Source organism: Epinephelus lanceolatus, chromosome 14 (genome assembly GCF_041903045.1).
Source record: "Epinephelus lanceolatus isolate andai-2023 chromosome 14, ASM4190304v1, whole genome shotgun sequence".
Lineage (NCBI taxonomy): Eukaryota > Metazoa > Chordata > Actinopteri > Perciformes > Serranidae > Epinephelus > Epinephelus lanceolatus.
The window spans coordinates 18109288-18136989 of NC_135747.1; the positions used below are offsets into that span (position 1 = coordinate 18109288).

At 41.6% G+C, this 27702-nt stretch overlaps 1 protein-coding gene across 2 annotated transcripts in view; it reads left to right on the forward strand.

Annotated features, from left to right (window-relative positions):
* LOC117250999 (E3 ubiquitin-protein ligase SH3RF3-like) overlaps positions 1 to 27702 on the forward strand; it is a 150123-nt gene that overhangs the window by 85301 nt on the left and 37120 nt on the right. For both annotated transcript variants that reach the window (XM_078174416.1, XM_033616950.2), the window contains exons 2-3: positions 10981 to 11256; positions 17159 to 17254. In XM_078174416.1, coding sequence (XP_078030542.1) covers positions 10981 to 11256; positions 17159 to 17254 — 372 coding nt within the window. The remainder of the gene's footprint in view (positions 1 to 10980; positions 11257 to 17158; positions 17255 to 27702) is intronic.

Genomic DNA, 27702 nt, shown 5'->3' on the forward strand with positions numbered 1-27702 from the left:
GTCTTTGTCCACAGCCGAATGTACTCTGTCGGCTTTCCTCCAGTGTCAGCGCACCTCTGGATGTGGCATCTCCAACATACTCAGCAGGCCCTGGCTCTCCTCTCACTTGCTATAACTTTCTCTCCTCTCACTTGCTATAACTTTCTCTCCAGCCCCGACAAAGCCTCCAGCATGCTCTGTGGGCCCTGGCTTTACTTTCAGCCACCTGGCTTTATCCCACAGCCCCTGAGCAGCCTCCGGCAAGCCCAAATGACCCAAATGGCTGTACTCTACTTTTCTGCCAGAGAGGCAAAGGGAGGGCGGGAGTTCGTCGGGGTGTGTGCCCACACTGAAGGGCCCTCTGTCAACTTTCTGCCAGTGTCCACATACCCCTGGATGAGAAGCTTTGGACTTAGCACATACTGTTAAGATGCAATGACGGGAGGAGAGGCTTTGTGGCTGTGGTCAAAATCAACACTCTTGCATTTCCTCTGACCGTTCCTCCGGACCATCCATTTTAACATCAACCATTTAACAGTGACTCTGGGTCCTTTTAGAACATGATGCCAGCATGTACTGTAAACTTGCCAGAACATTTATGGAGTAAAGAGCACATGTTACGGGGCCTTTACAATGCTGTAAAGACACTAAGCAAAGCACCAGCACTGCCACTCAAGTAGCTCAGCACACCCTGAACAAAAGAGGGAGAGAAGAGAAGACTGGGGGTGAAGATAAAGGAAAGTATAAAATACAGTCTTCAAATCTAACACATCTTTGTAGTCTTAAAAATGTCTTTATTCCCAGAAATTCAAGGTCTTATAGTGTCTTGTTTTATTTCATTGAAAGAGTTGACATTCTACTAAGGTGACAGTACGTCTGATGTAGGAATTATGCACATTTTAACCTAGAAGACGAATGTTTCCGTTTGCAAATTGAAAGCTGATGCCATCTAATAATTTTCATGAAGCACACGTGTATGTGTGAGTGGGGGTTGATACCAGTAGAGGTGGAGGTTTTTTTTCAGTTTAAACAAAAAGAAATGAGAGTTAGAGGAGAACTTACTTGCAGTGACATTGTGGTGTATTTCAGATGCTCTCAATGACAGATCTCTTGTGATGGAGTTTGTATCCCCAGGAATAACTGGAATAATACAACATCAAACAACAGAATTGGCCCATCGTTGAGATTCAGGTGGGATCGTTTCCTTTTAAAAAATATAGGCCTCCTTCATGCAGCTTGACCCCCCTGCTCCAGGCTCAGTGAAGAGAGACAGCAGCCTGCCCCTAGTTTTAGTTGATGCCCCTCAGCAGAGGGAGCTCAGTGACTCCCCTCGACATCAAGCAGCAAACCCAGCAGTTACCTGATGAGGCCCTCCAGCAGCCTCTAGGAGGTCACCCCAGTCTGTTGGCCTAGGGGAAGAGAAATAAAGGGGGAGTAAAAGTGAGAAGAAAGACAAGCAGCTATCCACCCCAACGCCCTCCCATCGACCTCTGTGTGGTGCAAAAATGTAGCACTTTCTTCACTCACCAAAAATGGTGCCTGTGAACATAATCCAGGCAGAAATTGCATTTCTTACCGCAGTGAAACTGGGATAACATATTCAGAGCATATAAACATAATTTTTATGACACATGGGTCGCCAAGGATCGAACCACAAACCATACAATCACAAGTTTGCTTCCCTCCTTTCTCACTTTTTCCCCTCTGCTGTATATTTTCTTCTCCTCCATTACTTTACCTATTTTTTGCCTTCACCCTTCCTCTTTTTACTGTCTTCCTTTCACATACGCAAGCACACACACACTGCTCCCATGGGGTGTTCACATTCATTTCCAAATACAAGTATAGACTTTGTACTGCTCACCCAGCCCCAACTAATTGCCACAAAAACTTTGGTATAAATGTGTTAACATCACAATGCTTTATACGCTGTATAGTTGGGTCCAAATATAAGTTATAAGTTATTATACAATATATACTATATAGCCAAATGTATCTGGACACACCTCTTCATATATTTTGGTGTATTTTTTTGAAAGTGTCTAAACTTCCATACTTACTTGCTTGTTGGTACATTAAAAAAGTATGGGATTTTTTTAGTATGTCTAAAACCTTGTTGTGAAACCAGTAGTATGTGAATTCTATTTCTGGTGAAATATGACAATATGCAAACACTGGATACTATGTCAGCATAAATATTCCACAATGCAGTGCAGTCGAGGACAACATTCTTAACAGGCAGCGACCGTGAGGCTTCATTTTGAGTTTAAGTGTCTAAGAAATGAAAGATATCACTTTGCTTTACGAAATATAGTTTAAAGGAAAATTTTGGTTTATTTCAACCCATCTCCTATCGTCCTAAATTTGTTTCAAGTGACAAGTGACATAGAAATAATAGTTAGCATGTTAGCCGTTAGCCTAGATACAGCCGTAGCGTCAGACCTGTTAAAACGTAAGTGAACGGGCATACCTTCAAGTGCAAAGTTAGTCCACTAAACAAGCTTTTTTTCCACAAAGACCGCCTCATATCGTTAGGATAAATGTCAGAGAACATATAGAAAACGACATGTAAACGTGTTGTCTTACCTTACCGGTGTGCTGCCATGTTTGTTTATCCCTCTAGCTCTGCTTTGCAAAGCTCAGCCGAGGCGGTCTTTGTGGAAAAAAGCTTGTTTAGTGGACTAACTTTGCACTTGAAGGTATGCCCGTTCACTTACGTTTTAACAGGTCTGATGCTACGGCTGTATCTAGGCTAATGGCTAACATGCTAACTATTATTTCTATGTCACTAGTGACTTGAAACAAATTTAGGACGATAGGAGACGGGTTGAAATAAACCGAAATTTCCCTTTAAATATTGTTTTGAAATAGCGATGAGATATGCAAGTGTTTCCATGTTTGCACGTCTTGAATCCTTGAATCCTTGTCGGCAAAGAGGCTCTCAGGAAGTCATGGTGTGGTAATTACACCTCAGTTCATCTGAAAAGGCATACTACTGTTTATGTACACAAAAGTATATTGAACAGTAGTATACATATTGGGTATATAGTACGCAATTCGGATCCAGTGTTAGAGTTTTTGCTTGGTTTTAATTAAGGTCAGTCTTAATGTTAAACAATAGTGTGCTTCTAAAATTGTGGCTTAAGTTTGTTTCACCATGACAGTGACGCCATGCACAAAGTCAGGTCCACAAAGACATGGTTTGAGTTTGGCATAGAGGACCTTGACTTCACACAGCCCTGAACTCTACCACCTTTGGGATAAATTGGATCAGTGACTGTGGACTTATTGCCCAACATCAGTACCTGACCTCTCTCTTGTGCATTAATGGGAGCAAATCCATGCAGCCAAGTCTCAAAATATTGTGGAAACCCTGAAACGACAAAAGAGTGGAGGCTATTACTGCAGTAGATCAATGTATCCCCATACAACGGTTCATAGGATATCCTACGAATTAGCACCCCATCAACGACGTATCTTTAAATGATTAAAAGTTCACTCAAAGTTAACAAGGTTCTGAACCGGTCTCCTGGGGAAAGCCCTGTGCTTTGTGACCCATCCACCACCCCAACTGCCTCCTTACTGGACCGCTCAAGACCTCTTCCTTCTTTCGTCCCGTCAGCACATTGGTCACTTGATCACAGCACACCTTAGGTTGTGCATGAATTACTGACTCATGATTACTTGGGATATGTACGAATTTGGGAGTGTAGAAAAACAGTGCATAAGAATGGCCTGAGTGGATTAATGGTTTTAAAATGAGGATGTTCAACAGTGACCCTATTTACACTTTGTCAAAGCTGCTCTGATCTCAAGAATTCTAAGTGTAAATGCATTTGAGACATATTGAAGTCCAGTTGCTCTGTTTGGAGGTGATTTTAGACTCATTCTAGCCACATGTTGAAAAGACTTTTAAAAACAGTCTCTCTCTCTCTTAAGACACATACATAAGCTTAACATCTCCCAGGTGTGACTGTGTCAGGCAGTAAGAGAGCATTGATCTGTATGGGTGAAGGAGAGCTGTAAGTGAGAGCCGGTAAGGACAATAAAACTTTTGTCTTGCCCAAAGTCAATACATAGGAGTCTTTAAGGGGTTCGTGTTAGTTTATGGATAATGGTGAACTTGTTAGCTTTTATTTTTAACTGTTAATTGTTGTTACTTTACTGCTGACTTGAACAAGTCAGTCACTTTTGGCAGCTGCCGCACAGCTCCAGGTACATCACCGCTGCTCAGTGACCTGGTGGAAGGCTGGTTTGCACACAGCCTGGGAAACAATGATGGATTATAATAACATTTGTGATCTGTGCAATGTAGACACATATGTGGCTCAGTGTAATAAATGGCATCTGATTTTTATCCAGATATTAAACACTTAATGACAAGTGTAAGTGGGACCAGTCACCTATGGGTGAAATATTTGGGTGTCCACTGACTAGTGTTAATCTTTAGTGTAGTTTCAGATGGCAGTCACAGTAACTGCTGAATAGTGGTAGTAGTTGATAGTAGGATTAGTGGTAGTCACAGCAGCATTAGCTCTGTGTTGTTGTTCGTGTGTGTGTGTGTGTGTGTGTGTGTGTGTGTGTGTGTGCGCGCGCGTTTCCTCACATTGCGTCACCACTGATCTCAGTACAGTCAGGCACCGGAGCCTTAGGCTGTTCTCTTCAGCTTAGCGTCTGGGGAGAATGTAAGTGAGTGTATAAAAAAGATTTTGTGTGTGTGTCTGTAAGTGTGTGTGCATAGTGTTATTGTAAACACCTTCTCTGGGAAGAAAAGAAGTTGTTTCTCTTTCATGCATTCTTCTGTTACACGCTGCTGTTTGTTTACCTGGATCTTCTTTAAGATAAACTCCCTTTTAATACCTGTCTCCTTCAAGAACATGTTCAGTATATTAAGTGTGTGCCAAATGTGGCAGTGTTTGTTTGGGTGTGTGTGGTTGAGAATGTGAATACAGGTGTGATGATGAATATCTGTGTGTCAGTGGTTGTATAGAAATGTAGCTTTTGTGTCATCTGCAAGTTAAAAACTGTATTAGCTTGCAGATTTGGAGCTTTTATTGGAAAACATCTTATCTCACCACATGTAATGGGATGAACTTGATCCAATTTAACTCTTAATTGATGCCCCACTCCCCTCGGTTATTGTTGCTACACTTGTCAAGCTTTGCTGGTGTGTAAACTTCCCCAAATCCAATGAAAATCAGGATAGAGCTGCTAACTTTAGCCTAAACTCTGATAGCTGTATTGTGTTTGTTTGTTGTTGTTTTTTTAGCCGACATTGCAATGCAACTTGTGCAGTAAACTCATCACAATAGTTATGACTAAGTTGAAAGGGAGTGTCAGTAGAAAACTGCACTTTAAAATATAACTATAATTCTTATTCATATTTTCATATTTTCTTTTCAGTGTGTTCAATAGAAATTTTGGATCCCCTTTCATTTTTTTAGGTCGACTAGCAATTTGTTGAATTTTAGCATTATACTGAAAGCAGCAGAAAGGCTGAGTACACCTTTGTATCTGTTTTTTTCCACCAGTACTATGAGAATGGCAATATTGAGCAATTTTATCATGCATTTTCTTCATATCGTGCAGCTCTAATCTGCTTTCACATAGTGGGGACACATCGCACATTGTGCTAATTGCAGATAGGGCTTTTTCTCTCTTTTAATAACAAATCAGCAATTAAAATAATATGTACATGAGTAGTAGATACACATGATAATAGTGATGGTTTGTGGGTGCAGTTTGGAGGGGAATGTGTGTTTGTTGTGTGTATGTGTGTGGTACAGTATATGTGCAAATATACATGTTCTAATAATCATCATCATCATAATGCTATTCAAAGAAGGAAACAAAAGTGGGGGGAGGAATAGAGTAGAGAAATTTAAGAGATAGAAGATATACAGAGTACAAAGTAAATATTTAATAAAGATTGATAAAGAGACATCAATAATAATTTTATTATTGTTATTATTACTAGGGATGTTCCTTAATTTTAACACTAGTCAACTAGTCTAAAAAGAGGAAAACACCCAGAAAACAGCCAAAATTTAGCACAGTTTATTGTCAAGTATTTGAAACATTGTCCCAAAAAATATTGTGTGCAGTAAGAGCCCTTGGAAGTCTAAAAACAATCTTCAGCAACCATGTTGGATTTTAAATGCCGGTATGAGTATGAGAGTATGAGATACTTTGCGCCGTGCAGTATGAATGTGAACATGAACATTCAGGCTCAACATATTGTTTTGACTTCCTGAGGCTTTTACCTTCAACAATGTTAAGTGGAAACATATCTTGCGAGGTCATTGTCGTGATGAGCTGCGTTATCTTCTCAGACTGGGCGGGATCACAGCGTTTCCAGGTGAACGATGTCAAATTGGTCTGAGTGTGGCAGCAGCACCCGTCATTACGTGCAGGTTAACATCCAAATGCTTGAGCTGACATAGAAAAGAAAAAAAAACAGAGAAGAAAAAAAAAGTAGGGAGATAAATATAGAGTAAATAAATAGGGCTTTTTTATGTACCTTCAGTGTTTCTCGCAGAATTAGAATCTATGTTTGCAGTAGCTGACGCCATGGGTCGACCATTTTGCGGGTCTGTGAATGCAGCACAGGTGGAACTCTTCATGAGTTCTATGAGTTGCACCATAGATAACTAATCAGTTGATCCGGTCAGAGCAGATCAGATCAGATCAATAGATGAGAGGAGCAGCTGCTGCAGAGGCAAACCTTCAGACCCAGTGCAATGAACGGTTTAGTTTCACTTTCACTGAGCCCACTGAGTCTGCTGCTCCACTTGGGCCCAGAGTGCGCACTGTGCTCAAAGAGTGTGACGAGAAATGAATAAACGGAGAGTATGTATTCCAACTGCACTCCTACCAGATTCTTATATAATACTGAGATCTTACTTTTAGCATATAGGTCAGATGTTGCCAAGTTTTCAATAGTACTTAGGGGAGGACATTGATATGATTGCATCCTTGAGTGGATGAAACTCCGTATTTGAAAGTATTTAAACATATGAGTTTGAGGGATCCCAAATTTTTCTTTAAGATTATCAAAGGACATGAGGGTGTTATCTGAATAAAGATTTGCAATCTTCTGTAGTCCCAACTGAGCCCAGAGTTTGAATCCACGATCCGATTTGCCTGGTGTAAATAAAGAATTGCCCCAGATAGGAGCAAATTGTGAAAGCCCAGTCGGCACTTTAAACATTTCCTGTGAATCATGCCAGGCTATAATTGTGGTTTTAACAAATGGGTTAGCTGTATTCTGCTTAAGTTTTTTGAGAGTCAGAGTATAGATATGTATCTAAAGTTAGCCCTCTGGCACATTTTTCCTCTATCTGGATCCAAGGTAAATTGGGAGGGTTAGAAAACCAAAAAAAGGCTGACCTAAGCTGAGCCGCCCTAAAATACCATAAAAGGTTGGGTAGCTGGAGCCCCCCTCTTTCATATGGAAGATATAGCAATGTTACGCGAAGTCTTGACCGTCTTTTGTTCCAAATAAATTTTGTGAACAGTTTCCTCATATTGGAGAAAAATGTTGGTGGGGGTATAAGAGGAATTGATTGAAATAAATATAAAAAGTTGGGGAGAATGTTCATTTTAATAATGTTGATTCTGCCAATTATTGTAAGGGGGAGGGTCATCCATCTATCTAAACTATCATTTACCTGAGCGACATGAACGGTCCAGCTACAAAAATAGAAAAGCTGCTACACAAAATTGAATGTGTGGGAAATGCTAAACCTGCTACCCCACAAAGTAAGGTATGCCTAGATAACTGATTTCATTGATTGATTGATTTATTGATTGATTTTATGAATATAGAAGACAGTCAATCCGAGAGACAACATGTGAAGTGTAAACACTTACTTCCAAAATGGTTCCTGATGTCATAGAAACAGACACACAAAACAGAATCCCTAGAACAATAAGCAACAAAAAAACAAGGACATCCTACATACAAAAAAAAACCCAACAGAGATGAACTCCAAACCCTGTCTTAATATTGTCCTTTTCTTCACAAAGCCCAAAAGCATTTACAATAAAAGCACCAAAGCATTCACTAGAAGAAAAAAAGAAACATAATAAAAATGCAATAAACCACCTATGACCTGCCTGTCACATTTTAATTGGTCATCTTACCCCAGAGATGAGGCCGGACCTGACCTTTTAAAACCCCTCTAGATTGTGACTGCTTGCTGTTTAGTGGGACGCTATTCCACAGTATGCTCCCTGTATAACAAAATGAGCTCCAGGTTACAATATCAATGTTAGTTACTTAATGCTGTGCCTAGTTGCGGTCGCTAAGCTATGATTGGACGGTTGTTCAGGGAAGGGTTTTAGGGAATGGTCAAGAAAAAATTAATCAGTCCTGCACCTGCTGTTTTTAAAAGAGCTTTAACATGAATAAAGTTCAATGCAACATCATTTTCTGCACAAGTATGACATCATTTAAAACATCACTTTTGTGCAGGGTAAATGGGTCAGTGTGTGTCTGTCCTTCACATGTGATAAGCGAGACACCACAGACCTGATTTTGATGAAACTCCGGGGAGTGATGCATCACGCTGCTCTGGCATTTTCAAAATTACTGTGTTTGGCCCAAGGTGGGAGCAGCAATTACCTGGCAAACATTTTAATAACCAGTCATATCTCACATACTGCTGGGGGGGAATAAAATGAAACTTGGAGCACATACCCAACTATCCATGCTTTACAAATTTGTCTCCAGGGCCAACAGTTTGCAACATATTGGATTTTCCATTGTTTTGAGTTGCCTCAAAACCAGTTTGCCCCCAGGATTTTTTTGTCTTCTAATCCAAATTAATTTACTGATCACTGCAGGAGTCGCTGCCTCATTTGTACCTTCCCTCAAATATGAGGAACTACAAATGTAAAAATGAAAAGAGAACAATGCGAATAGATCCGTACAACATATTTTACATTGTTGCGTAACAGACTTGAAACTGATTTGTTCCAGGCATGGCATAAAAGGCACACTTTCCAGCTCCTTAATAGGAAGAATATAATGAAACTGCAGTTCACTGTAAATTCTGGAAATTGTCAACCCCTAGGTTTGTGAGGTGTAGTTATCTGACATCGTTTCAACACAGTGGCACTACTACTTGACAGCAATGCTTTTAATCCTCTGCAGAGGCTTCAAAATGCACTTAATGCTGCTCTGTGCAAGATTTTTATGTGGAAATACACCTGTCATCTAACCATTTATGTTAATCACTATGTGGGGGTGCGCTATAGAAGAAAATCCTATTCTCGCTGTGACCCTGTTTTCTGGTGTAGGCTGGGATAACTGGCAGGTAATCTGCTCATCTGCTCTGCCTGTAGGAAACAACAAGTCGAAGCTTAGGAGCAATATATTAAAGTATCTAAAACAGCAGCATGTGAGCACTCTAACCTGGTGGTTCCTAACCTTTTTGGCTTGTTTTGTGACCCCTAATCATGCAGGTTATGCGGGATTAGAGACTCTCACAAGTTATGATCTTTTTTTTTTTTTTTTACATCTCTCATTTGAGGGATTTTTTATAGAGATATTTTTAGAGCTTTTTTTGCCTTTAATTGATAGGGCAGTTTATCAGTGTAAAGGGGGGAAGAGAGGGGGGATGACATGCAGCAAAGGGCTGTGGGTTGGCATTGAACCCACGGCTGCTGTGTCAAGAACAAAGCCCCTGCACGTAGGGTGCCTGCTCCATCAGGTGAGCAAATGGGCGCCCCTCATTCAAGGGCTTTTACGAGGCCTGAAAAGATACACATACACACATCCAGTATATTAAACAAGAAAGTTGAAAAAAATTATGAATTATGAAAAATTTGAAATTTGTTTCAGATATCAACTTTCAGACAACCCCAAATTGGGAACCACTGCACTAACCAGAGAATGCTAAAGTCACCAGCAGTGGCAGAAGCGCTTCACCATTTGTACACTGACCAGACAACAAGATTAAAGCTGTAGTTGGTAACCTTTCAACAAAATACCTATTTTTGCATATTTGCTGAAACTGTAATTATATCCTGACAGTAGTACATGAGACAGATAATCTGCCTCCTCCTTCAGCTTCTAATAGGATTTCCTAGAATCCACTGTGACTGGACAAAAACAACCAATCAGAGCCGAGGAGTATCTAACGCAGCTGTCAATCATGTCAATCAAAATTGCGGCCAAATTGTCAAACTAAGCAGCACTGATCAAATAATCTGTTACTGCATTGCGTATTTCTTTTAAATGTTTTCAGAAACGTATTTTAGTGTACTGTTTAGCTGCAAAATGTGAGTTTGCTTCATCTCCTGGGTGGTGCTTGGTTTGGCTCAGCTGTTTACTTTACAGCTAAACAGTACACTAAAATGTGTTTCTGAAAACATTTGACGTGAGAAATAGAATAGAATAGAATCTTGATTAATGTTTGATCAGCGCTGCCGAGTTTGACAGTTTTACTGCAGTTCACGAGCAGTGATTGACATGATTGACAGCTGCATTAGTGACTCTTTGGATCTGGTTGGTTGTTTCCATTCAGTCATGGTAGAGTCTTGCTAAGGCCATTAGAAGCACTGCGAGAGGGCAGGGGAACAATACTGTGCGGATGTAGTGGCAGTTTAAAAAAAAAATTAAAAAAAGTTTGCACTATTTGGAGCAACATATCGCTGCTCACCGAGGAAAGGCACTCTTGCGCTTCAGCCAAAAATAAAACTGGATCGGCGCTCACAGCACAGGACAAACTAGTAGACATTACATCAAGTGGACCACTTCAAAAAATGACTGAACCCAAATGAAAGGAGGCTGGAGCACTCGATAAAATTGCAGAGCTTTTAATAAGGTGCAAACAGACTGACATTTCGACGCTACTGCGTCTTCTTCAGAGTCAAAGAAAAGGCTGCTCACCGTCATAAGGAGCATAAGGAGAACATACTTCTTGTTTTGTTTGGTGCATGTCAAGTCCTTTCTTTGTAAAGTAAGTAAATGTTTGTAATGTTTCTGTTTTTCAGAATATACCAGCGCTGCCTTGCGGTAAAGCCCTCTACTCCTACGAAGGAAAAGAACCAGGCGATCTCCAATTTTCCAAGGGTGACATCATCATCCTGCGACGCAAGGTGGATGACAACTGGTACCACGGCGAGCTCAACGGCTGCCATGGTTTCTTGCCCGCCAGTTACATCCAGTTGCTGCGTCCCCTGAGCCAAACTCCACCCCAGGGCAAAGCGCTGTATGACTTTGAGGTCAAAGATAAAGACCAGGATAAAGACTGTCTGGCCTTCAGCAAGGTAACACACACACAGACACAAGTTGTATACACACACTCACCTGAGGAAATAGTTTTGTGTAAAATGGACAGGTTGTATGGGTGAATCAGTGGAGAGAGATTAGAGGGATGGCTGGATTTACGACAGCATAAATAACGGAGTAGAAGAAAACACTTATCTGTGCTGTTAAACCACAGTGGTTCTTTGTAGATCACTAATAATTTATCACTGCTGACTCTACTCATCAGATTGGTTTCAGAGTGAAAACCAAAGCAACTTCAAACGAGGTAACAAAGTTCATGCCCTGCGTGGTGCCTTCCCAAAAGAGCTGCAGTTTTTACCTTCTACTCCAGATATTTCTTGTACTCCATTTATTCTATTTTGTAAATAAAATAATGTGATCAGCATTTACATCCAGAGCAATGAGAGTTCACAGCTGATCAAGTCTGATTTAAATAAACTACTTCTATAGTACCACCTCTCAATGACATAGTTGTTTGTGAGGTTGTTTGACATGTGAAGTGATCATTTCTGATGAGGTGTCCATTATCAGTTTTTAATGGCCAACGTGGAGGTGTGAACCTTCCCACGTGTAGCCATTAAAAACTGGCCTCTGCGAAGGCCATTAAAACCTGATAATGGATACCTCAAAGGGCATTAACCCGCTTATGCCATGGTCACTTACCAAAGAAATAAAAAGTAAGAATATTCATTTATATTTTTATGATTTTGCAGTCGAAGTCTTAAAACCGTAACACCTGAGGGTGTCCCTAATACATGGAACAATCACTGCCCCATAAGGTTCCTATGCAATGGAAATTTTATTCACTAATCCAGTAGATAGGATGTACCTCAGATACGACCAGTTGGAGATATTTCTTTTCCGCTCAGCTCATAGAACCCTTTGGCTTAGCTGTGAGACAGAAAGCTAACGTTATGCTAGCAAGATTCAAAGTCAGTAACACTGAAAATGTTACAGTAAATATATTTTGACAGTATGTTGAACACAAAGACTAGCTAGCTATCCAGCCATGTCATTGTTCCTAAATTAATATCAAGATTATAATGGACAAACAGTATGCTACATGTAATATTACTGTTGGCTGCAGTATGAAGTAGCGAGTTGAATAGTGGATGGGATGTGAAACGATTGCGTGACTTCAGAGGGGCAGTGTAGCACCTGCAACGTGTGCTACAGTCTCCATCATGTGGTGTTCGGAGGATGAGGCACTGAAGGACCACACTCAGTGTTGTAAATTCTTTCAATCAGGAGAGACTTGTTTCCGTGAGAAAAGAATATTTATTTACATGTGCACATAAGTATGAGAAGTGTGAAAAGTCTTTGCCGATTAGACCCCATCGTGATGTCATCTATTCCAGGAGGGTGGTAAAGACATAGTAGATTAGACATCACCCCCTATGGAGTCTAGACGCTGGTGGTGGTAATGGTGGTGATGAGATGAGATTAAGAGGGGGCTGAGGATCTGGATGTGAAGAGGAATGGGCTTTTGATGAGCTTGTCCTGGGCTCTGGATAAGGTGACTGGAGGTGAATGGTGTGGAGGACAGCTGAAGGAAGCAGAGAGGAGAACAGATGAAAAGTTTTGCAGCAGCGACCTGAATGGCCGAAGGAGATCATTGCAAAGTTTGATTGGCTAACCTGAGAGGGAACACCCATTGTCAGCTGAATGGTGGAAGTGGTGGGAGTCGGATTGACGGAGAATTGTGAATGGATATAGTATAAAAAAAGTCTTCCTGATTGAACTAACACTGAGTTTCATTTGTGAACAAAGGCTTTGGCTATGTTCCCTACTTATGTTAGACACAGGTTGATACTATTATGTAGCCAGTGCAGTTTTACAAGAACTACTTAGTAGGTGTCCATTATCAGTTTTTAACAGATACCCTGCAGGCAATCAGAATTGAGTCCTGAAATGGGTTAATGTATGTGTTACTGACCTGTAGCAGTATTGCTGCATGAATGTGAGCTTTGCCAGACAGTCCTGTGCTCAGCTAAAATACTTCTAAGTTGCTAATATCTGAACAGGCCTTTATGTTTTTTGTGGTACAGTAACATTTTGTTCATATGAAATTAACTGGTAATGGAAGAAACTGGCGAGGAATACACTCCAAGTACTGCCAAGTTTCAGTTGTTTTCCAGTGTCAGATCATATGTTAAGGAATTTCCTCGAAAGTCCTTTTATACGAGTGTAATGTTTTGCTTTTATTGTGCCTTGTTTTATTGACACTGTGTGTGTTAGACAGATGAGAGGGATTTCGCTGGCTGATATCAGTCATCAGATCTTTATTTCAGTGGGTCTGATATGAGGTATTTCAAGGGTGAGTTTAATGTACACTAACAGCTGCTGCCTGTAAAGGTTCTCTGATCACTACCAGCCTGCTCGCCCCATGAGGATTTAACTGAAGACATTTTTAAAACTGACAGTAATATTTTTGTAATGAAAATGCTGGCTACTAATATTTTGCGCTTGTATCTGAATTCTTTCATATTTTTGCCAAGAAGTTGAAAGAAAAAAACAAGCTTTTTTTCAGATGGAAAAGTCCCTAAAACTGCATATTCACCAACATGAAGTCAGAAACTACTACACAGGTAAATACTGTTCCATGCCAGTATCATTTTTAATGTGGAGTAAAGCTCCTTAAAACAGGGTGAGAAACCTTTGAGTACAGTGGTACCTCAGACTGGAAGGATCTTTGCTGTCCGTCTAGAAATACTGTGATGATTTTGGTGTAATACATTGTGTCTGCTTATGTGTTGTGCACGCCGTGTGCTGAGCTTGTTTTTTATGACATGCTGTATCAGAAAGAAATTTCCCCGATTGCAGCTGGTTTCCATAAAAGTGACCCAAAGTTATGTGATAATGTCTCTGGTGGGACTTAACCAATATATCAAAGTAACAATAATGAAAATATTTTTGCTAGCTGTAGTCAGGGAGGAACCTCCATCCTGATGTCTGTTGGTTTTCGTGGTTCTTAGTGACCAAGACTCTGACCCAGAACTTAAGTTGTTATATTTATTTATATTCAGTGTAATCGTGTAGGGTGGGGTCTTGTAGGAGTCTTGGGTCTCAGGTCTGTGTGTCAACTTGTCTATTACTGAAAGAGATGTAAGTAAAGTGTGGTGGATCAGCATCACTGCAGGACAAAACTGTGGTTTTTGACAGGAGATGCAAATACGAACTGGGAAGCACAAGAAAGATGGCTTGTGTTTCTGGTCTTTCTGACCAAGTCTGCTTGTTTATCAGAGGCTTGTGCTCCTGCCAGCACTGGTGTCTCTCTTAATTTGGATCTGTTAAAGTGATGGCATTTAGGATTTTAGCATTTTGGACTAATTACATAATCAAGTCTGACTGTCGTCTGGTCCCCTCTGGACTGGTTCTCTTTCTATTTTTGAAATTTAATTTTGTGCAAGTGGGATTTGGAAGATATTCTATGGTTCATGTCAGAGTGGGTCCAAAGTGGGGGTGGATTGAAACATCGATTCTTAGATGCATCATATTTCTCTCTTGGAAGGTTATGTCTTGATGCAGAAAAATTAGTAATCAGAAATCTTGACAGCCCAATTCTCAACATTATGATCACCTGTAACCATTTTGGATAGATGAATAAATAAAGGATAATTATTGCATGTAATGTAACAAGTTGTGGAATGTTCATTTTACCTTTCTCTCCTCTCCTGTGCACTGCTCTGTGTGTGTGGATGAGTTAAGCCAGGCCCCTGGTGAAACACGGAGAGGAGAGAAACTAGCACTACTGTAAATGACAGCAAAATGAAGTATAGACTTTCACAATGAGCTGAAATGAAACTATGAATGCACTTAAATTAGGTAAATAACCAAAACAGGCGGCGCGGTGGTGCAGTGGTTAGCATTATGGTCTCACAGCAAGAAGGTTCCTGGTTCAAACCCAGGGTGGGGGTTCAAACCCCAGGGTCGGGGAGCACCTCTGTGAGGTTTTCTCCAGGTGCTCCGGCTTCCTCCCACAGTCCAAAGACATGCAGGTTAATTGGTGACTCTAAATTGTCCGTAGGTGTGAATGTGAGTGTGAATGGTTGTCTGTCTCTATGTGTCAGCCCTGTGATAGTCTGGCGATATGTCCAGGGTGTAACCCACCTCTCGCCCAATGTCAGACCCCCCCCCACAAACCGTACAGGATAAGCAGTTGCAGAAAATGAATGAATGAACATAAAAATATTTGTTTTTGTTTCTTGCTGTAATGGTAGGGGTATTTGTTAATCACAGATGAATTAATTAATTATTGATTATTACAAATATATTAAGTTTTAAAAGTAAGAAATTAGTCACACAATGACGGGATGGAGATGGAGAGATAAGGACGAGAGAAGACACTCAGTCCTCCAGGTTGGGTTTGGTGTACACAGTAATTTGTATTCTGTGTGCTGCTGTGTTCCTCAAAGCTTATCATTTTGTTCCTGCTGTTACACAGACTCATTTATGCGAGGACTGAACGCTCGACACATCCACTCTGTCCCTGCACTCTAATTGTGTGTCTGTGGAGAGAGAAAGATTATTAAATTACAGTGTACTGTACACTTCACTGTAGGTGTTTTAGGACTGATCACAGCATTGCAAAACATAGCGGTACACTGGATACCTTGTCTCACACACACTGCGCTCTACATCCGGATTAACAGATAATGACGAGACAGTCAGAGTTCACGTTACTTCGCGTCTTAGAGCTGAACTAATCAACAGGTTAATGACTGAAGATTACACAAAGCCATACACTCACGCAGAGGCACGTGCCCCTGTGGATAGCAGTATTCATGTTGGCATGCAGAAACCAGTGTGTGTGTGATATTGTTTTCTCACGTGAGAGGTAATTACTCAGTATGACTAATATACAGCAGTCATTTACCAGCATTATCACTGCCATCTCTAATGGTCTAAGCAAGAGCTTCGTATTCATGTGAGGAGAGGAGCAACAGAGGGAGAAGCACTTTAATGATGAAGTCGGTGGGTGGGTGCGGTGAACGAGGAACATAATATGTTTCCATGTGTGTTGGATATAATATTGCTATGGATATTACATGAGAAAAATGAAGGCAACAGGAATGAAGTGACACAGGAGCTGCCTATCAGTCTAAAAACATATACTATATGTCTTGGAAAAGCATGATACACATGATTTTTAGTTCACAATATACAACAAGGCAGCAGTGGTTAGCATTGTGGCCTCACAGCAAGAGGGTTCCCAGTTCGAATCCAGGATGGGGGGTTCGAACTCTGGGCTGAGGGAGTCCTTCTGTGTGGAGTTTGCATGTTCTCCCCGTGTCAGCGTGGGTTTTCTTGGAGCACTCCGGCTTCCTCCCACAGTCCAAAGACATGCAGGTTAATTGGTGACCCGTAGGCGTGAATGTGAGCATGAATGGTTGTCTGTTTCTATGTGTCAGCCCTGTGATAGTCTGGTGACCTGTCCAGGGTGCACCCCTTCTCTTGCCCATTGTCATCTGGGATAGGCTCCAGCCCCCCCGTGACCCCTAACAGGATAAGCAGTTACAGAAAATGAATGAATGTTTGCAAAACTCCTTGGTCTGGCAATCTAACAGAGACACATAAAAATGATGAGGAATGTTTCTAGCCAGAAAATTAAGGATCAAGTTGACCATTTAAGAAGAGATCTGTTGATCTAGGTGCCTCAGCAAGGTAAAAAAAAAAAAAGTATCTTGGACCCCAAACATCCATTCACTTAGTGTCTGAGATGTTGTTTTTACTAAATTCTGACCAAAAGCTTGTGTTTTTTTCATCCTCTCCTTAGTTTTTTTTTGTCTTTAAAATCAAACAGTGATACAAAAAGAATTAAATTGCTATCATGTGAATGCAGGTGGGGTGTACATACAGAATGTGTATGTGTGTAGTCTCACTCATTCCGTCTCTCCCCAGGATGAGGTGCTGACAGTAATCAGGCGAGTGGACGAGAACTGGGCAGAAGGCATGCTGGGAGACAAGATTGGCATCTTTCCCATTCTCTATGTGGAGGTAAACCCACTGACATCACACAGAAACACACACAAAACACAGGAATAGCTGGAAAAGCAACAGTGATGTTGCAGCACAACATCCGTACAGTATTTTCATTTATCATGCTGCTACTTTTGAGAAAATGACGGAAAACATCATCTCTAGGCGAAAGCCTACTTTGAAATAACATAAATGTTTTGGTTCTATAGGTGGAAACATCCTCAGTACTTTGATGATAACTTTAGAAAGTATGACAGAAACTATGAGTGCTGTTTGGCTTCCTTTTCATTCAGGAGTGGAAGCTGGCTTATTCAGTATTTTAGAAAAAATTGAGTTAATCAAAACAGTTACGAAAATAATCAAATATGAATAAACTAAACCAGTTTTACATGTTATAATGTTACCAAAAGTACTGCTTCTGCCATGAATCCATGCCTTTTGTCTTAACAAGTCTTGATTGTCTAAATTCACTGGTGTTGGTAACCAGTGATGTAGTATTTATGTTTTGCTGGTAATAGCCTCCATTCCACCTGAGCTGAGAAGAGGGACACACTAAGCCTCGGTCTGAGGTCAGAATGTTACAGAGGAAGTGGTTATAATGATTGAATCATTTTAAATAGTAACAGTGTGTTCAAGTCCTTCAGTGTCAGCTGAAGTACTGTATGTCAGTCCAACCGGACCAATGAGTGCTCTGAGTCCTATCCAAGCTGCTCCTACTGACCTGAGTCAAGTAGAGGTTGGACTGACTCTGGTATGGAAGGGTTAACGCACATTTAAAGGGACAGTTTAGGTTTTGTTAAGTGGGGCTGTATGATATACTTATCTATAGTCAGTGTATTATAGTCTCTCTGTTTGGATATTCAGACGGGACTAGCAACCCAGGAGCTCAGCTATGCATTGCTGTGGATTAGGGCTAATAGCAAAACATATTTTAGCCACTTAGAAAAAGGCCTACCTAGAAAAAAAATCAAGGCGGACACTATATTTACAGTATTTTCACTGCTTCACGTTGCTGTCAGATGGCCCTTTTTATTTGGTGCAAAAATGCTCCAACTGTGCCAAACACAGCACTATGCTGCAAGTCAGCTTTTTGGGTCAGAAAGTACTGTTGCGCCATCCAGCTGAAATGAAACATCACTTTTCTAAAGATTTTAAAGATGGCGTGTGCTTGTGTTTTTCCAAGCTGTTCAAACAAAGAAATAAAAATGGCTGTGGCTAGTTACACTGAGTATAGACCTCTTCATCTGCAAGACTGAGACAACTCGGCCTTTGCAGTGAACATTTCGCTCAAGAGACCTATGTAAAACTAGTGCCAAATAAGCGAGATAACACCTCCTGTATCCAACCATATGGTAAAATTACAGTAAATATGACTTACCAAACAACCAGTTAAGTGTGAAGCTCCGGTATCTTCTGATTCAGAAAGATCCTGAGGATGTGTTGTAACCAAATCCAGGCAGCGATAGCTTCCTGGGTCCATGAGCATGCATCTACTGTTCACAGTTAGCTTCTGCTCCTTTTAGGCATCCAGTTTCCACAGAAGTTTTTCCTCTCTTTCGGCCCATTCAGTCCCCTTGATTAAAAGGTCTTCTTTGTACTATGGTTCATAAGGTATCTCTTTGTCTCCATGGTGAGCAGCATGTTGTTGTCGCTGTCATAATTTGTCCAATTTTAATTTTCTTGCATATCTTGTCTCTTCCATAAACCGCTGAGAGTCTGACCCAACGGCTGAGTGTTGGCCTAACACAATGCACGGCACAGTTGGGCATTTTTTCTTAGGAATATGGAAGTTATACAGCTGGAAAATGTAGCATCAAAGGAACAGGACGTCTGGAGGCAAGGTAAAGCGGTGAAAATAATGTAAACAAAGTCCACTTCGACTGATACTGATTTTTTTTAGGTAGGCCTTTTTAAATGGCTAAAATACATCAACATCAACAATGCATAGCTGAGCGTCTTGGCTGCTAGTCCTGTCTGCTTCTACAAACAGGGGGTGCTCCAACCGCCATCTGCTGTATGTAATACAGATAAGTACAGCCTCACTTCAAAAAAACCTGGACTATCCCTTTAATGTAAGAAATCGGAATTGCATTTAAATAGCAGGTATGTTGTGTGTTCATCAAACATGATGCTTGTATGTTAATCTGTACTGAGGTTCCACATGATGTTTCCATACCAGGATTATAGCCTCACTTATCTGTACGAATGCACAACCAAAACATTCAAGTTGCCCCAGAAATATAAATTGCATTATCAATGCTGTTTGAAACTCTACAGAGGTGGAGTTTTCTTTAAGGGATTTCCTCTCAGTAAAAGGATAAAACCCCAAACATTTTACCGTCTTTCATAGTGCCATGCCTGTCGAGAGTGAAATATAGTTTACTTTAATCCTTGTGCAACTGAAAAAAAAGCATGCACAATTTGCTCTGCATCACATTTAAGGCTTTTAAGCCGCAGTGAAAAGCCTCTGGTACAAACTGGAAGGATGTGTGTTTCCTTCTTTCTTGCTGTTGTTAAGGCTTCTCTTCTCTTTCCATCACCACAAATTTGTTACACGCTGATTCTCTGGCCGACCTGTCAAAAACAAATGATGAAACCTTCAAACACAACAGGAGGTTTACTCACACTTGGAAGTACCACTACGTATGTGTTTGTCAAGACAATAAGACTCATCATAGGGTCCAGATCTGGTGTACATGTGTAGTGCATTGTGTATTTGTGTACTGTAACATAGATAAATTCATTAACATAGAGATTAGACAGACTAATAGGATGACTACTCCTTCATGTTGCTTGATAACTGTATCCATACAGATGCACATATGAAGTCACTGCTCTGCTCAGCTGTCAAGCTTTTCTTTTCTGTTTTGCCATCCTATAATCATACTGCCCTCTCGAAACACACTCTTTCCCTCTCTGGGTTTTCAGCCTGCATGGGCCTGGACTCTTGGCTACCCAATCATGTCCCTGAAATTAGCTGTTTGACCAAACGACTCTCTTAGGTGATGTTGATTAAGCCGTAGGCTGAGAGAGGCTGGGACAAACACACAGAGACTCACAGGGATTGCTATTAGATAGAGATGCATCAATAATTTAGAGCTCTCCATCACTCTGACACAGCGGGGGTACAGGGGCATGTCGAGAGTGTGTGTCTGTGTGCGCGTGTGTCTGCAGTGGGAGCTTAATGAGGAGGGCCCAGCTGGACTTCTGCTGATCTGTGTATGTGTGTGGGGTGTGTGTGTGTCTCACTGGATACAAAGTACCTCTTCTAGCTGTTGTCTGTTGAACACTGCTTGTGCTAATGTTCGGCAGTACTTATATTGGTGAGGAGGGGTTTGCAAATTATAAGGATGCCATTAAAAAAAATCAACATTGCATGGGAGGTCTGTGAAGTTATTGGCAGTCGCCGCATTTGGAGCAGATGTTACTGTGTGTCTCCATTGGGTATTGACCGAAAATAGTGCTGGGTTAAAAGATTCAAGGGGATCTGCTGGTGGGTGCATGCTGCTAAGGGTAGGGATGAGAGGTTGAAATACAAACCAGGAAGTCCAGTTTGAGTGATGCATCTGTAAGTTTGAAGTCTTACTAGAGGCCAAAACACTGCACAGAAGTTTATAATACTCTTAAGGACAATTTTTACAGCCCTAAAAAGTTTTGACATCACTTTACCCTCTGCCTTAGGGCTCTAGTTTCCCGGCGCGGCACAGGGTGGCTTACCCGGCGCAGAGCTAGTTTCGAGCAGCGCAACCCGAGACACGCTCACTTTGGTAGTTTGGCAGACCAAGGAGCGCTGAGATGGGTGTGGCGGCGCAGCAGGGGGAGGTGACGACAGATCCAGCTTGGCGCAGTGACAGTTTCATGCCAAAAGGCTTCGCCGAAGGTGCGCTAAAACATGCCAGCTGAAACCAGGTCTACTGTCACTGTAGGCGGAGCGCATCCGGTGTAAGTGGAAGTTTGGCTGACCGGCGGACAGTACGCACACGTCACCAAAACCTCACAGGCAGGTTTCCAGAATGTCAGGCACATTAACGATGCAATAAATCCCCAGAAAAACACTATTCAATGCAACTATCTGCAATCAGCACATAAATGTATCTTTATATTGACTGTCCCGTCACATCTGATGTCAGATCAAAGGGGATTGGCACCGTTTGGCACGTTTGGCACGCGTAATGGAAACCCAACCTGATTTGATTAACACAGTTGCAAAATAATGAGTTCACATCCCTCTCAGCCAACCACAAACAGCCACAGCATCAGATAGGGAGTATATATTCAGTATCTGTCATCTTAGAAAAGTCAAAAGAAAAGAAACAGAGTGAGACTGCGAGAGAGAAAGAGAGAGCGCGCGCGCACGAGAGAAACACAACATTGATTTACAATTGTGGTGACCTCTTCCCAGGCTACCTTTGCATCATCAGCCCGTGGAGGTCTGCTCGCAGTTCCGTATATTCGGACACTGCGAGCTTGGACCTCCCAGACTAAAACATCAGTTTCCCTTCTGGGAGAAGTTTGGCTGTCTGACGCTGCTGCTCTCTTCTGCCATGGCGAATTGAGTAAACTCTCATTACGCCTTCGCGCGGCGCATTTAAGGGCGAGGAGAGGGGCTCATTTGATTGGTGTGATGTGTGTAAAACCCACTCCACGCCTTCTCTCCTCCCTTTTTCTGACTTGCTCAGGTAGGAGGGACGGAGGTGGGAAAGAGGAGTAGCTGCGCCAGCATGCACGGTGTGCCAAACTTGCAAAATCCGCCTGGCCACACCCAGTTGGTGAAGCGCAGGTGCACTGTGCCTCCGCCTCGCCTGGTCTGCGAAACTAGAGGCCTTAGTGATCAGGATGTAAAAAGTACATTTTTGCAGTTGACGTTACAATGTTATCTTACAGAAATTTGCATTTCTGGCCAATCCAGGATGTTGCATTTCTGGTTACATTGCACTGAATTGTGGGAAATGTTGCACCCAACTTTTTTTGCCAAAGGACCCTCAGCAATCGGACACCTTGCTTGCGGCCTCTCTGAAGTGAAAGGCTGCGGTATTTGACCCACTGCCAATGTCAGTCTTTTGTCACTCCTCTCACTGTCTTGAATGCTGGAATGCTGTCCTGGCCAAGCGCAACAGGCAGTTGGCTAAAATGGATGGGTCATCAGCTGATTAGGCTCAACTGGACAGACCAAGGCCGACAGTCAGCCATCAGTCAATGTTGGGCTGTCAGAGAGTGTTTGTCACCCTAGTTTTGTGGTGTGTCTCATACAGTTGGCACTAGTCGGCCTCAGGCTGCTGTTTTTTGGCCGACTCAGCATATTCAATCATCATCAGACCTGGCATAGCCCATCGGTGAATTAAATCACTCTTGGTTCATTGGTGGTTCAGCTCTGTGTGGGAGGAGAGAAACAGAAGTGAAGACAGCAAACAAACAACTAAAGTCAAAAGGGCGCGAGATTGAAACACTTGTAATATAAGGTAAGATTTTGCTTAGCCATTGAGCTCTTAGCAGAAACCGTTCGTAATTGTTTGTGTTATTGTTTGCTAGTGCATTTTAGATATCCGTTGTTCTTTCCACACCAGGTTGTGTTGTTAATGTGCTAATTGGCTAACTAGCATCTTGAATACATCCTGTCAGTTTTCCATTTTGAAAGACAAATACAGACTACTGCCACCAGTTTGGAGAGGTATTTCCTCTCATGCAAGCGCAGAATGTACGTGCTAGTAGGCCATTGTTTGTAGTCTTTGTGGTGTGCACAGGTGCAAGTTTTTGGCCGAGACACAGGTAATGTGAGGTGACGCAACAGTCTGCCTTTTTTGCCACAAGTTCTTTGATGTAATTTCGGTGTGTCTGGGCCTTAAAAGCTGGACCATTCTGTCTCTCTGGCTTTCGTCAGCTGACATCCACTATTTATCACTGTCTTCCACAGCCCAACATGCCACACATCCCTGTATTGCTTGCATCATTGACATTGCTGATCTACACACTGTTCATTTGTATTACCCTTAGTTTGATAAATTATGTTTGTTTACATAAATCTTGTATGGACTCTCTTCTTGTCTCATTCCTTGCGCCAGTTTGTGACAGTCTGAACACCTTTGTTGGGGCTGCACTATTAGAAACATTATAAAACATACAAGGCTTGCAGAGCTGGGTATTGGTCTACTTTTTTCATACAGATATAATGTTTGTGTTCTGATATTGTTGGCAAAATAATTAATAAGTTAGATAACCCCCTTTACTGAATACTGTTATATAACTGTTGGCCATGTGTCTGAGGTTTTTATGGCCATCTGGGGCAAGAGTTCTGCATCAGCATGTCTGTATTTTCTAGTGGATATCTTTGCTGGACGTATAGAAAAACTAATTTACCTGTCAGTATTAATTACAGTAGCTAACAGCAAAAAAATGGCACTGAATGTGAGTATAGTTAGATTTTGGAAGTCTTGGGTTGATTTAATGGGTGTGGGCGTGCTTGGAGTTGGTTTTCTCTGGGTTCTGATGGATGTGGGTGTATTTGTATCTTGATGAGAAAAAGGTTTGGTTGGTTTGTTGAGTTCATGTGCACCTGGAGTGGATTTATGTTGTTATAAATATATCACACCAGACTTTGGGTGGGTGTGCTGTGTGGGTTGGATTGTGTTGTATAAGTGTAGGAGCGCTGTTGTGGGTTCAGGTGGACGTGATGTCACCTCAGATGAGTTTGAATTGAGAGTGGATGGGTCTAGGCAGGTCTGAGGTTGATTCATGCAAATGGGGGAACAGGTTGACAGGATTAGAATGAATGGGTCAAACATTACGGCCCATGTCAAGGACACCTCTGTCTCTTTCTTTCTCCCTGTTTCACTTTATGCAGTAGGAGAGAGTTGGCACACAACACCTGCCACTGGGTATGTGTGTGCGTGTGCATGAGCATGCATGTATCTTGCTGGCTTACCCTTTTCGCAGTGCAGATATCGTCTCATCAGCTCGAGTCTCAGTATTACCTGGAAAGAGCACACACGCTCCAAAAGACACAGAGTACAGAGAGTACTGTTAGCTCGACACATAATAGATGACCTTGGAGATTTCATTCAGCCAAAAGCACCAAGTGAAGAATTGTCTCTATCAACAACATCTCTCTCTCTCCCTCTCTCTCTCTCACACACACACACACCCATGCACATGCAATGGCCTATCTCCTTCACTGCAGCATGACTGGGCACTATAGTAGTGGTAGTTAAAGAAAAACTGACAAAGCAGTCGTTGCTATGTGGGTGTGTGTGTGTGTGTGACTTGCAGCTGTACAGTATGTATGTGTGGAGGCACAAACTTGAATGCACAGGTGAAAGTTGAGTATGCTGTGGGCTGGCTTGCTGACCTTCTGTGTGTGTGTGTTTGTGTCCGTGTGTGTGTGTGTCCTCTAGTCTGACTCATGAGAGCAAACTGAGTTGTATCTGCAGCATCAATCCATCATGCTTATTAGCATATGATTTGGCTTTGATTAGCATATCTATTAATATGGAAATGCGACATCACCAACACTGAGCCCAGACAGGTTGGTCCTGTACACACTCTCCTCTCTCTCTCACACACACACACACACACACACACACACACACATGCACAGACGGAGAGAAAAAGGAATGCTCAACTTAGTCTCCGGGGATTGTTCAGGAGTTTGGGGTTACGCTAAGCAGACATGATTGCGATGTAAATTTGTTACAGGGCTGAACGCTGAAGATGTTGTCTGTTAATGTGTTTGTTTATGTGCCCCTGCTTTCACATTGGCATCTGTTTGTGCATGTTGGAGTTGGCCTGGTGTGATAATTTTTAAACCAGTTTGGTATTAAGGCAAACACCACACTGGACCAGTACATCGAATTTTAACTCAGCAGCCTTTCCCAAGTGTCACAAACTAGCATCTGACTTCCATGTTGCATCGCGTACTATCGGAGCTCTCTGTCCACACTGAATCCATTCAATATGTTACGTCATGTAAACAAACCACATAGCCATCAGCACTGCACTCGTGATAAGACTGGAGACATAATCACATGAAAGATGAGGGTGTAGCCAAGTTCCTACATTTGTACCATACCTTTTAAAACAGAAATACATGTTTTGTATTGTCACATTAACTGGAAATAACGTACAATGAAGCCAAGAACAAGTAGCCTACCTTGTTATTGGCGATGATCGTTCAGCTCACCAGAAACTTTCAGTTCCCCGACAATCCCTTCAGCCAGCTGCCACTGTATTTAGGTTTTTGTTGTGAAATAAGGAGGTATGTATAGATAATTCCTAGGGGTGTAACGGTACACAAAAATCTCGGTTCGGTACATACCTCGGTACACAAGTCACGGTTCGTTTTTTTTTTTTTGGTACAGTAATGAAAAAAATAGACAACTATTAAATATCTTTTACTTATTGGTAACCTTATTAAAGCATACCACCACAGCAGTTAACTCTTTTTACACAATTTTTGAATGAAACAAATATATATAAAATCCTGCTTTTTCACATTGTTTGAATGAAAATAGAAATATAAAAGTGAAAAATAAAATCCTGCTGTTTTTTTAACACATTTGTTGAATGAAAAATATAAATATACATTTCTGCTTTAACAGTTTTACTCAATTAAAATAAAAAGTATAGTGCAGCTGGTCAGCTTTAAAGCCTGCTCAGATTCAGTTTTACTAGGAACTTACTTAGCTTTCCCACATTGTTAAAGTGCAGTAAACAAAACATGCTTATATCTAAAGTGCAGCTTAAACAATTTTACTCAACTCCAATGGCGTTGATTATTTCTTTAGCGCGATGGTCAGGGAAATGCTCTTTCTTTTTAAACGACGACGACGACGTAGTTTGCACCAGATTGCTTTTTCTAGTCGCGCCGGTTAACGTTCAAACTCGGGTGGTGTAGCTTTATGTGCGTTAGCATGTTAGACGTGTTTCCAAGTACATACCCGACCGCTGTACTGCAGTGTCAGCACACTGCTTTTGTCTTGTCCACTTGTTTATTTCCATCTTTGTATTTTACCCTGAAACCAAAGTGTTCCCGAACGGAGGACTTAAGGTTTGCGGGTGGGTCTTCAGGTTCTTCAGGCTCACTTGCCATGTTGTCAAAATGCGAGAATGCGCTGCACAAAGTGAAAGCGGAGATTTACAGGACTCGGTCCGTCACTCAATTATGTCCGTGGGGGAACTAGATATTTTAAATGGTTCGGCTCGCAAAAACGGAATTAAAATAAATCAAAATAAAATAAAATAATATCCTGTGCCCAATAATTCGGTACAGGGTCGTGCCGAACCGAAAGTCGCGTACCAAACGGTTTGACACAAATACATGTACTGTTACGGCCCCAATAATTCCTCATTTAACTTCATGAACCAGTCATTCCTCATTCATTGAGCAAAAGGAATACATAGAAACATGGTGTCTGCTGAAAGTTTAGCTCAAAAAGGTGCTCACAGCCTGTTAGGATACATCTTTCATTGCCTTCAAATTTCAAATGTCATCATATTGGTGCAGTTTTACTTACAAACTAACTCTGACGTCTGCTCTCGTCACCACAAAAAACACATGAATGTTTTGGTAAACAAACAGCATGGCCGCTCTTCCCCCTCTCATACTGGAATATGATCTCCATGTTAACGACATGAACCTGGACCTGGCAATAAATTGGGTGGCTGTGTCTCAGAGGTAGAGCGGGTCGTCCACCAATCGGAAGATCAGCGGTTCGATCCCCGGCTTCTCCTGTCTGCATGCCGAAGTATCCTTGAGCAAGATACTGAACCCCAAATTGCTCCCAATGGCTGTTCCATCGATGTGTGAGTGACTTATAAAAAAAAACTGAGTAGCAGGTGACACCTTGTATGGTAGTCTCAGCCACCAGTGTATGAATGTGTGTGAATGGGTGAATGTGACTCATAGTGTAAAAAGTGCCTTGAGTGGTCAGATGACTAGAAAAGTGCTATACAAATGCAGGTCCATTTACCATTTACCATTTACACAGTCTGTCAGACACCCATGGCTCCATTAGTGCGTTTCTAAACATAGTATTGTTTATCATGTTGTCATGTTGCTTGTTACTAATACTATACAAGTGATGCCGTCAGCACAGGTTACTGTAAGCTACTTTTTAATTTGCCACTAGGTGCCATAATGACAAAGGCTGGTTACACTGGTTTTCATAAAATCGAACTAGTTTAAGCTCGTACACCGAAGTGGACAGGCATAACCGAGAATTGATCCAACTCTAGTGTGTGTATTTGTGTTTGTGTGTTTGCGTGCCTGTTCATAAGACCAAGTTCAGTGGCACACAATATCATCGAGACCATGCCCTTTAAGATCTCACTGAGAATGACACAGTCATTAACACATGCACTGTAGGTGTAATATTTGCTTTACACGTTTGCTGCTACTCTGTAGAGTCAAGTGTTGAACATTGTGCAGAGGTAATAATGAATAGACGCAGACTTTCACTGAGAAATATCTTTCC